Genomic DNA, 12091 nt, shown 5'->3' with positions numbered 1-12091 from the left:
TGAAAATCCGGAACCCCGGTTCTGATTTTCTTTCGCCCTGGTCTTTGCTGCCTTCTGGTTCTCTCTTAGGCGCACTGGAGCTAGGAGCTCAGTGCAGCGACGAACCGCGTGGACCTGAGGCTGTCCGGGCGGCCCCCAGCCGCCTGCTTATTTTCTCCCTCGCCAGGATTCCTGTCTAGTCATGACGAGATTCTGGGTCTGCGTAGCCGGCGCTGGCTTCTTTCTTGCGTTTCTGGTTTTCCATTCTCGATTTTGTGCTTCTCGGGTGAGTTGGATAGTGAGGAAATGGCTGTCGGGTGTGTGGATAGCACTGTGGGGAGACGGTCTTGGGATGGAGGTGGCGCTGGTTCTCTTACTAGTTCATCTCAGAACCTGCACCGGGGGCCGAACCGCCGACGCGTTGCCTGTTTCTTAGCGTTAAAACGTGTGTAATATGGTACATCGCTATTTTCCTTATTTTCTCTTCTTTCCCAGTTCCCGTTACCTCTTTACTTTGCTTTTAAAATTTCCTGGAGACCTGAGGAAGCCCTTTACCGGCTGGATGTGGATTGGCCTAAGTATTCAGAATACTTCACTGGAGCAACATTTTGTGTTGCAGTTGACTCCCTCAACGGATTGGTTTACGTAGCCCAAGTAAGTAAAATTGGGATTTTTTTTTTTTTAGGTTATGGATACAAAGAAAACAGTTTTCCTGTCTCACCGAACTCAGTAACTGTATACGTTTATATTACGCCAATTGTAGAGTTCGTTTCTTGAGTTAAAGTTAATACTTTGGTTTTGAACGCGGTAGAGATTAATATTGTAAGGTTTTGTAGATGGTTTTTTAAACGTTCCTAAATTCCTCGGTTAACCTGTAATTTTTGTTTCTCTTTGCCAAAATAAAGATTGCTTCCTTAAAAGTGATCCTATCTAAGCCGTTATTTTTGTATACCTTCAGAGAGGGGATAACATCCCAAAGGTATTAGTGTTCACAGAGGATGGATATTTCCTACGAGCCTGGAATTATACAGTTGACACACCTCATGGTATATTTGCAGCCAGTACACCACATGAACAATCCGTCTGGATCACGGATGTAGGAAGTGGTATGTTTAGTAATACCTATTAAATTATCTTGCTAGAAATCACATCTTTGCCCATGTTCTTGCTTGTCCATTTTAAAATCAGAGTGGCCGAATCTAATTGTAATTCCTTTAATGATTCGTGAAATCGCTTGTTTCTAAATCTTTATATTGTGCTTCCGTAGAATCAAGACATTTAACAAGGAGGCTATAATTATTATGATCTTTCCTTTAAGTTGTCACAGGGCTTTTGCCTTTTAAAATATCAGTTGCTCTTCCTACAGTAGATAATTCTAAACTTCTTCTGTGAAGCAAAATAAAATGGCGATCTCTAAAAGCTAATGAATGGAGTCCTTGCCTTTAGGTTTCCTTTACCACTTCTCTTTCAAAAGAAATTATGCTGATAACAGAAGTTATAATAGGCTAAGTGCCTGATAGTTTTAAACAGATCTCATGTGACAATATAATGAAAAATCTTTGACTTCAGTTTTTGCTGTTGAACCACATGCTTTAAAAAGTGAGAAAAAAATTATTCCCGGTGAAACAAGAGAGAGAGAGTGAGATTATGCTGAGAAACCAGAACTGCTTTCTTGCCCAGAGTAGAAGATCTGCACAAACTGCTGGTAATGTTTCTGAAATCCCACTGACATCAGCATGTCTGAAACCTTCCTTCTGTCGAATATTTTTAGTAGAATGTGCTGCAAAACAAAGGAAGCACAGTTGAACTTAAAACCGTGAGATAAGTTTTCAGAGATGACTGTTTGCTTGTGCTTGTAGCTTAAGACAAGATGGTATAAGAGATAACCTGGTATTGTCTTAGGATCTCCGGAAGGAAAGAGATCTTAAAATATTTCTAGTCTTGTCCCAGTTATGTTCATGGCTTGAAGGTCCTTCTGTTTCCCCACTTCTGGCTAATTCAGATACCGTTTTGGAATTAAAGAGGTCTCAGTTTTTGTAAGAAGTGCCCTTACCACATCTGTTCTCAGAACCCAAAAGATTTCTGAGCCTCAGCCCCGTGACCCATTTATTTAAAGCTGTATTTTGGATGGTGAGATTTTGGTTAACCCCCCAAAATCTAAGTTATCTCTGAGTTCATTGTTAGACTCTATGAAATTTGATTATTTTCGCTTTTTATTTATTTTTTTTCTTTTCTGGATTCACTGTTAAAAGAGGCCATTACTTTTTAATTCGTTCCATTCATGTGATCCTTTTTTATAAAATACTTCATTGGTTCCCAGAAATAAAAAGAACACACATGATCTCTTCATTCTTTCCATTATAGGTTGTTTTTCCACACACAGATCTGAAGACAGTTTTTCTATTCCTTCCTATATTTCGAAGAATAAATTCTCTTCAGTAAAAACACGGCTGCATATCATAGCCATTAAAAAAAAATATTTACTGGTATTCTATTTCTTTTCCAATTCCTCAGAGACTTTGTAGTTTGCTTTCTTTAATGTTTTGTTCTCTTATTATTGCTACAGACTTTAGCTCAAGTCTCCAAAACAAGTATAATAATAAATACAATTGTCAAGATAGGATTGTAATGCAAGCTGATTCACTTTATTTCCAGAGACCCCATTGTTTCCAATTTATCATTTGAATGCCTACCAGTTAGTTGGTCTTGGTATGCCTTCAAGTTGGTTTCTGTTAACTGCTTTATAGTTTTTCCCTATTTGTAAATATTCCACTTTATACTTTTGCTTGTAAGATAATTTTAACTCAAAGAAGTTTCAGTGTGAGAAGATAATATACTGGTGATTTGGAAAGATTTATTCCTTTCTTAGGAAAGAAAAGCTAATGGGTTGAATTTTGTATTTGTTTCCACTAGGAGAAAATGTAGCTTAAAAAAGTCAGTATTGTTATAAACCAATGTTACCACAATAAAAAAAAAAGACTTAAAAAAATTAATACAAGAATAGATATAAATGACTTTCATAAACAGAAGTTTGTATTATAAAGAACTTTTTCAGTCACCCACTGAAATTGGAGATCTGCCCGTGAATCACTGGAATAACAGTTTTCAAATATAAGTTGTTTGTTTTCCAGATCCTTCTTAATTTTCTTATACAAGTAATGCTTATTCAAGGTCATAAGATTAAAAGAAGAAAATGGTGTACCAGTACTTTTACATCATGAGCCTTCTGTTTAAGGAGTCAATTTTTTTTTTTTTTCAGTTTTCTTTATTTGGATTTAGAATCTTACTTTGGAGTACCTGAGGTTTTAATTCATGAACGGATTTGGCTATAACTAATGAAGCTCTATTGCTTGTCAAATATAACATTTAATTATCTGAGCTTTTTAACTTTTTATTGCTATTTAATTCTGTTAAATTTTTGCTCTCAGCTTACTTGAAAAATGTGAATGTTTGTACTATGGTTATATATTTGAAATGTGCATGTCTATCTTTATAGGACTCTACGGTCATACTATTAAAAAATACAATTCCTTTGGTGATCTTGTTCAAGTTTTGGGTACCCCAGGCAAAAAAGGCACTGGTTTAAATCCCCTGCAGTTTGATAACCCTGCAGAATTATATGTAGAAGACACAGGGGATATTTACATTGTGGATGGAGATGGAGGATTGAATAACAGGTTGATCAAATTGTCCCAAGGTACGTGGCTTAGTTTTGTATGGTATTATTGCAATACTTTAAAACTGAAGGAACGTTTTGGCCAATCCAATATAAGAATGTTACTTAATAAGTTGGATTTAAGTTGTCTGGTACTCAGTATAACTTCAGTCTTTGCCTCTATCTTCACATTTCCTTCTTCTCTGTGTGTCTCTTTGTCTCAAATCTCCTCTCCTTTCTCTTATAAGGGCACTAGCCATTGGATTCAGGGTCTGCTCTAAATGCAGAATCACCTCATCTCAATACCCCTAACTTATTGGAACTAGGGCCTTTGCAGATACAATTAAGGTCACATTCACGGCTCTGGAGATTGAGACTTGGACATATCTTTTTCTGGTGGGGCTGGGGCGAGGGACACCTTCAACTCAGTACAGGGGAGTTAAATAAGATGGCCTGTAGAAACGTAATTTTTAAGCTCAGAGGAATGGTAATACCAAATAACAGGTTGGTTATAAGGGGAACCAGTTTCAGGACAAGGTTGACATGAACCCTAAACAGCGGTTTTGAGTTATGAAAAATTCAGGTGGAAACAGTCATTAAAGAAGCAGATTAATTGCTTGAAACAGGGAAAGAATTTTTTTAAGCATACAAATTAGTCAAATGGATGTATAAACAGAAAGCCAGGAAAACATCAGCTGGGGGTATAACTGAATACTTTGTAACTTATGACATAAAGTATAACATGTAAATGCATAAGGTATTCTGTATGTTGTTCTGACCATATATGTGTACCATTTATAGATTTCATGATCCTTTGGCTACATGGAGAAAATGGGACAGGGCCTGCTAAGTTCAGCATTCCTCACAGTGTTACAGTTGATTCTGATGGTCGGGTAAATATACAGCGTCGCTGGGGACTGTCTGAATATATGGGGGTGGTGCAGAGCATGGATATATGGGCACACGGGAGTGTCTAGACATTTGGATACGTGTGTATGTTGGTGGATGTGTGTATCTGGGTATGTCTGGGCAATTCCTCTGGGTATATCCACATACTCTCTTACAAATGTTTGGGTCCTATAATGAAGTTCCCCAAATATTTAGAAATGAGCAAAATAGATCACTCTGTCATTTAAAGGATAGAAGAAACAAATAATGGAACAGGACATAAGTGAAGTTGCCTGAAAAAAAAAGAGTTGTGTTGAGAACGTGTTGATCAAAAGGGAGATGGAAGAGGTTAATCTTGGAAGCTTGAAAAAAGGAGTGACCAGGCACACTCTAGTTCTCCAAGTGACCTAGCTCTACTCTGTCTGAGGAACAGAAAGCTTTAACCAACAAATTTCAATTTCTTTTGTTCCCACCTCCGTCTGTCTGCTACCACCTCTTGCTTTTACACACCTTTAAGCATACATGTTGTCTCTTTTGGGGAGTCACCTTCCTGTAACCAAACCCACCCAAAATGTTTTATATTAGTTTCTCCACCTGTTTTCCTGTAGTAGCCCTTACTCCCCCATTATAGTAACCATCACACTGTAAGATGATGGTTAAATTGTCTCCCCTAATAAGAGTGTAGGCAGTATGAGGGCTGGAACTGCATCCCTTCTGCTTTCTGTGTTAGTGCCTAGCACGTAGGAGTCATCTTACATCTTCGTTGAATGACTGAATGCCTTGGTGCGCAGTGGATGCATCAGACTATCTTGGCTTCACGCCATTAGAAATTTAATTCATTTCCACTTCTGATTCTGTGCTCAGCAAGCAACCTTCTGATTATGACTTGGCTTCCTATGTTAACAGAGAGAGAATGTTTTGATCATAAAATCTGCAAGTATTTGCATTGTAGATAGGAAGATAACTGAACATAGGAACTTCATCTGTAAATTGGGAACTGGAAAATTGGAATTCTGGTTTTGCACATTACCCTCCTGAACCTGATTAGCCACTCCCCTCATGGGATAAGAACAAGGTCAAGTTTCTGAGTCGGCAAGACCTAGACCCAGGTCAGTTCACCATGGTGAGGAATGTCCTTGGAGGTCATTTGATGGGGATCCTCTAGCATCACCAAGTGATGAAAACTGGGCGTGTTCATTTCTGGACCCTTGTGTTTTTATAACAACAGCAGCAATACTATTGTGGCATTTAACATGCCACGTTAAAGGTGCATTTAATCATCACCTCAACCCTATGTGAAAAGTTTATTAGTTCCAGAGTTAGACTTGTTGTTTCTTAAACCAGGTTTCTCATAATAAAAATCTGTTGAGTAGGAAAGATAATGCTAACAACCTATGGTGTCATTCAGTCCAAGGGTCTAAACTGTATTTCCTCCTTGGCCACTTATCTAAGACAGTAATCCCAAAATCCTTAAGGAAACTCCTCTTTAGTAAAGAATCATAGATCAGGAAAAGATCTAAGAAATAACCTTACTTAGGGATCAATAGCCTTTCTAAAGTGATACACTGAGTCTTTATTTGTTTCTGACTAGAGATGAATTCAGTGGCTACCGAAACTCACACACATTGACAAAGACTTAGGGTTATTCTGAAGAAATAGTCCTGAATCCACAAATCCAAGAACTCCAGGGATCCTCAAAAGGGGGAGGTAGAGGTCAGCACGTTTGGCCCATCCTGTACATATGCTGCAGGTTGCATACATCAGATACAGTACACGAAATGTCATTTAGGTCCAATCTGCCTTCCTGTTTATAACAACAGTTTCCTGAAGAACACATGGCAGCCTATAGCAAACCTAAATTAAACCTACTCTTAGCCCGTTAGCATGCTTTATATGTCACTAAAATCTCCCAAGCTTCCTCTTTAGTTTGGCACTTCGGTTTGGAACTTTGGACACACCCTGGTGAATAGCAGGTAGAGGTTTAATGACGTGATACGCGTGAGCAGCTGGCTTCCCACTGGCCTGGGGTCCTAAAGAGCAGGGCTGCTTTTCTATGTCTTTGTCTTGTTAGCTGGCCCAGGAACCAACAAGTCAACAGGACTCAGTGACAGCGGTTAGAGGAGGGAATGAATGAATGCTGTCACTTCTCGGTGTCTGCCCGTCCTCTGCATTGTAGTGGAGTACTCCAGCTTTTTAGTGAGCCAGATGTTTAGGATAGTAGAGCATTCTAGGCTTCGGGTTAAGACGGATGGCCATACATGGCTCTCTTGCTTATTGTAAGCTCTGCTTAAAACAAAGTATTTAACTTCTCTGCATTTGAGTTTCTTATCTGAAAATGGGGTTTTTAATATTCTCTTCTGTGAGGTCCTCTAAGTCCTCAATGGGTGTTTATGAAACTAATGAAAATAAACATTCATTCTCTTCCCCTCTTCTTTTTTCTTTCTTTGGGTTCCCAGGTGTGGGTGGCGGACCGAGGCAATAAAAGAATTCAGGTGTTTGATAAAGACACGGGGGAGTGGCTAGGAGCTTGGAATAATTGTTTCTCCGAAGAAGGACCTTCTGCAGTCAGGTAATCATTTCTTTTTGTTTTCAAATGCTTGTTTGATTTGGTTTATGTTAAGTTTCTCTGAAGAGCTAGCTGAAAGTTTAGAACATTTACTGTTAATTTTAATCAGGGAAAAAGAAGAAGGAAAGAAGTTTTCAGAAAACATGTAATCATATTTCAAATCCCAGGCAGCGTGAATGTGGTTAAACTCCCAGCACACTGTGGGATCCAAGTATCAGAGATAATAAAGCCTAGACCTTCCTACATCCTCTGCCCTCGAGATGCAGTTTATTTTTAAACAGAGAATGAAAATAAAAATCTTGAGTCTATAGTTTCAGACCCAGCCTGACACCGATTCTCCATTAGTTTCATCTCTGTGTAATATTCCAATATTGTTAATTTTAAAAACATAAACTAATCTTTGGTTAAGTCTGTCATCACAGATCTCTTGTTCCCTGTGAAGCAGAATCAGATCAATTTTCAAGCCCCCTTAAAAGAACCCTTCAGCAAGCAGGTCCTTACTGTTGTGTAGCGCTGTAGGGGATACACATGTTGAAAAAATAAACATGTATGTTAACTTTGCCCCGGTTGATTATGTGACATGTCTTCCTCCTTAGATTTACTCCCGACGGGAAGCACTTGATCGTAGCTCAGCTGAATCTGAGCCGGCTCTTACTCGTGGCGGCGCCCCCGGTAGGAAGCATTGGCGACTGTTCGGTGATCAGCACGATCCAGCTGGCGGATCAGGTCTCACCTCATCTCTTAGACGTCAGTGGGAAGACTGGAGCCATCTATGTAGCAGAAATTGGAGCAAAACAAGTACAAAAATACGTCCCTGTGAAGAGCTATTTCTCTTCATTCGGTTCGTAACTGTTTCTTTCCCTGAAGGTCTTTTCAAGTGGAAGTTCAGATTCTCAGCTTTGGGGCATTCTTGTGACTTCATTTCACACATGAGTGCATAAGGATACTTTATGAAAGAAACGTAGCTCTAATGAAAAATGGGGTGGGAAAGCGGGACTAAGGTGGTAACCCAGTAATTTGCCCTATAGACTCATTCTCGCTGGGGGTGGGGGGAACACAGGAATAAAAATGGGTTTGCAGGATAATTTATTGAATTTCACATAAACAACACAAACCTTCACTTAGTAAAAAATGAACTGCTTGAGAGATGGGGGTCAGATGGGGTCTTGATTAACGAGAACCCACAGAGTGCCAGGTCCTGAAGATTCAGGAATGAGCAGGCAGGGTTGTCTGTGCCTTTGAGTAGCTTATAGTCCACAAAACACGGCAGCAGCAGCGCACCAGGGAAGTAGGACTTTCTGAAGGAGGGGTGTTTTGTCTGAATCATGGAGACTTTGCAGGGGAGTCCGTTTGAGTTCCTCAAGCTCCGTTTGAAAAGCAGGAGGAGAGAACGACGTCCAGGTACAGATGTTAAGAAAAGTGCACGCTTGCTGTGAACTTCGGTAGACTTTATTTTACAGGACCAGCTTGGCTTTGGTCCTTTAGTTGTAGGATACGTAGTTGCATCCTTTAAGTGTAGGAATAAAATGGCTAGCGTCAAGCACTTTACCGAAAAGGGTTTTTACAAATAACTGGAATGGTTTTTAAAGGTAGCGTTAAAAATAGTTCCTCTCAGTGCCGCCACCTTCCTTCCTTCCTTCCTTCCTTCCATCCCTCTTTTTTACATGAATTCTGTCCATTTCTAGCATTTGTCTACCTCAGGGAAGTTTTAGAATTATTTATGGGAGAATGTGTGCCAAACACTTGGAGCTATTAAAATGAAGAATTTCCTACCCTTCTATTTCTATGTCTCTTTTTTACCCCTTTGAATATTGGCCTCCCAGTTAAGACCATTTGTTCAGTTTGTTCTAGTTCATTCTAGGTTTGGAAGGAACCTTGCCATATTACAGTCTTTCAGATCATTCTTCGCCTTTTCTCGCATCAGCCTCCATCTTTATCTCCGTGTTTCACTGTAAATTGTATGGCAAGTGAGAAATCTTGAGCTGACTGTCCTCATTACCTGTTACGACTGGAGTCTGCTTTCCAGACCTCGAGGAACTTACACTTTTGTCATATCTTGATGCAGTTAGGAAGGTAAATCTACCAACAGGAAACCCTCTCCTGTGTTCCAAGGCCATTGATGTGTGTTTGTGCCACTGGTCAAGCTGTGTGATCTAAGTGAGCTGCCTTAGTTTTCTCTTCAGTGAAATGGGAACATCATTGCCTTTCCTCCTTCAGGAAGGCTGTGAGGATCAGATGTGCAATAGGTACAAATGTGCCCTTTGAAATCTGTAGCTCCAAGTACATTAAAGTCATCTTATTAGCAAGGGTCCTACTAAATGTGCTATTTACCTGATACCAGCTATCAGTTTTGCCTTAATTTTGCATTTATTGCTTTTTTTCAAAGCGTATCCTCACAAATTTTATGCAGTTTAGCCAAATCGACTTGGATGAAAGGAAATAATTTGAGGTTTTATTTGTTTTGTTTCCAAGCCAGGACAAGAAGTGCAAATGTCTCTTTGAAAGAATATAGGTTAGATTTTGTCATTTCAAAAATGTTGTATTTAACTTTGTTTTATACCAGATTTTTATAAAACTCGCTGAAAGTATTGTTTCCATGTGTCCTGCTAAAAGTGTTTATTTTATTAGCATACTTGTAATCATGGTATCTCACTTTTCTCCTTTGGATTAATTGGTTAAATTAATTGAATGAGAAGTGTGTTGTATTTTCTATTAAAAAATAAAAGTTTTGGAAAGAATGCAATATTGTCTGATTTTCCAATTAAAGCTTGATTTTATTGTTATAAAAGCAGTCTGTAATTTCTTATTCCATTGAAGGATTTCAGCAATCATGAGGTTGAGAATATATCCTTTTCATTCACAGTTGAAGTGAGGGCTGAAGTGTGTAAATACTGCTAGAGGTTGCTTAGAAGACTTAATGTGGCTCTGTTGGGTCTTCGTTGCTGTGCACGGGCTTTCTCTAGTTGCGGCGAGTGGGGGCTACTCGGACCCCTCTCTGCGGTGGCCTCTCTTGCTACGGAGCACGGGCTCTAGGCGCACAGGCCTCAGCAGCTGTGGCGCACGGGCTCTAGAGCGCAGGCTCAGCAGTTGTGGCGCACGGGCTTTAGTTGCTCCGCTGCATGTGGGATCTTCCCGGACCAGGGCTCGAACCCACGTCCCCTGTTTTGGCAGGCGGATTCCCAACCACTGTGCCACCAGGGAAGCCGCCTTAATGTGGCGTTTAAAATGGTGGGTAGGTACAAATGATAGTAATAACTAGCTAACTATATTTTTGCATTAGAAATGGAATCTCTTTACACCTCTACTTTCTAGATTTTTTCTGGGGGGAAAGGGGTAGGGTGTTCTAAGTTAGAACACCAAAGGCTATAGGTATCTTTCTTAACCTCCACTACAACATTGGGTCTTTAAAATGGAATATTTGTCCATCAAAGAAACCATGTATGCAGTGTGACGATAAGCGAAGGAGACCTCTATGCTTTGTGCTCACGTCATATAACAGATTAAAAGACGACTTCAAGCAATGTGGCTGTTAAGCTAAAAGCAATCAAGGCCTAACTTTTGTTTTGCCTTCGTTGGTTTTAAAACATTGGATTTTAAAGCAGGATAGATTGGATAGCCAACATTGGAACGGAACTCTTTGACTTACTTCACTCTGTATGACAGACTCGAGGACCGTCCAAGGACAGAAATAAAGACGCAGACGTAGAGGTTGGACTTGAGGACACGGGGAGGGGGAAGGGTAAGCTGGGACGAAGTGAGAGAGTGGCATGGACATACATACACTACCAAATGTAAAATAGACAGCTAGTGGGAAGCAGCCACATAGCACAGGGAGGTCAGCTCGGTGCTTTGTGACCACCTAGAGGGGTGGGATAGGGAGGGTGGGAGGGAGGGAGATGCAAGAGGGAAGAGATATGGGAACATATGTATATGTATAACTGATTCACTTTGTTATAAAGCAGAAACTAACACACCACTGTAAAGCAATTCTACTCCATCAAGATGTAAAAATAAGTAAATAAATAAAACTGGAAACTCAGATTTTTGCTCCTCAGACGCACCAAAGTAAATCACAATCAATGAAGTCTTTTTTAAAAAGTCAGAATAAATCACATGTATTTATACAACAAAAATGTACGAAACAACAAATGTATGAAGACAATTAGGCAAACGTCTTCCACCCTAGCAGTTCACTACCTAGGTGGGAAGACAAGCCACACAAACCCCCCCTTACTTTTCAGGCTCTTTTTGGAAGTGCCCTTGGTACTTGTGTTACGTTCATGATACAAAAGAGGGCAGCAGAGTCCAGATTATGGTAAGTGTTTCTTGGAATCAAATGTGGACATCTGTTGACTTTCTTTATACTTTGCTTAAATCTGAGGCTCTAGTGTTAACCACACTTAATTTTTCTTCTTTTTCTTCAGTTTGCTTACATCTCGAGGAAATTGGTTTATAGGTGACGTATTTTCCAAGGGTTGTTGGAACTTTCTACTGTTTTCATTGGACATTGCCATGTTTAAGAAAAAGAAAAGGTAAAATCTTTTCAGTAGTTCAAACTGACAGCCAGAAATGAATAACCCTTTTTAACCATTTAAAACTGTAACCTGAAAGGTGTATTTAGTGCAATAGAAAATGTATTTGTGTTAGCAGGGAATTACTCCTTTTCTCCCTAGCTTTTTGTTGTTTTAACAGTTTTGCTCTGTGGCTGCTGACTCTTACAGATGAGCAAAATGGATTATTTACAAAGAGACCAAGTCATTTCTCTACCACGCACTTACCCATAGAATCCCTGAGTTTATTAAGTAAGTTAATCTTCTGAACATTTAATGACATGTAGATACTCTTTGTATGTAAGAACTGAGTGGAATTTGAACAATGAAAAACAGCACTCTTTGAAACTTTTGTTTCTTCCATTGTAAACAATGAAATGATATTGTCATGATTTAATTCTGCTTCAATGCAATTTGTAAGGAAAAGACACCGTGTCATTCATGAAACAAGCA

The 12091-nt window shown here is 39.5% G+C and overlaps 1 protein-coding gene across 1 annotated transcript; it reads left to right on the top strand.

Annotated features, from left to right (window-relative positions):
• The first annotated feature begins 19 nt into the window (after nucleotides 1–19).
• On the top strand, nucleotides 20–9871 carry NHLRC3 (NHL repeat containing 3). Its single transcript, XM_027116452.1, has 7 exons — nucleotides 20–265; nucleotides 475–633; nucleotides 938–1085; nucleotides 3476–3676; nucleotides 4436–4527; nucleotides 6979–7091; nucleotides 7685–9871. The coding sequence occupies exons 1-7, from the start codon at nucleotides 182–184 to the stop codon at nucleotides 7935–7937; spliced, it is 1050 nt and encodes a 349-aa protein (XP_026972253.1). The 5' UTR covers nucleotides 20–181; the 3' UTR covers nucleotides 7938–9871.
• Nucleotides 9872–12091: the final 2220 nt, after the last annotated feature.

Source organism: Aethalodelphis obliquidens, unplaced genomic scaffold, assembly GCF_003676395.1.
Source record: "Aethalodelphis obliquidens isolate GAN/ISIS:26980383/991018 unplaced genomic scaffold, ASM367639v1 scaffold16, whole genome shotgun sequence".
Lineage (NCBI taxonomy): Eukaryota > Metazoa > Chordata > Mammalia > Artiodactyla > Delphinidae > Aethalodelphis > Aethalodelphis obliquidens.
The sequence above is the reverse complement of the archived record's forward strand: the minus strand, read 5'-3'. Positions and strand labels throughout refer to the sequence as shown.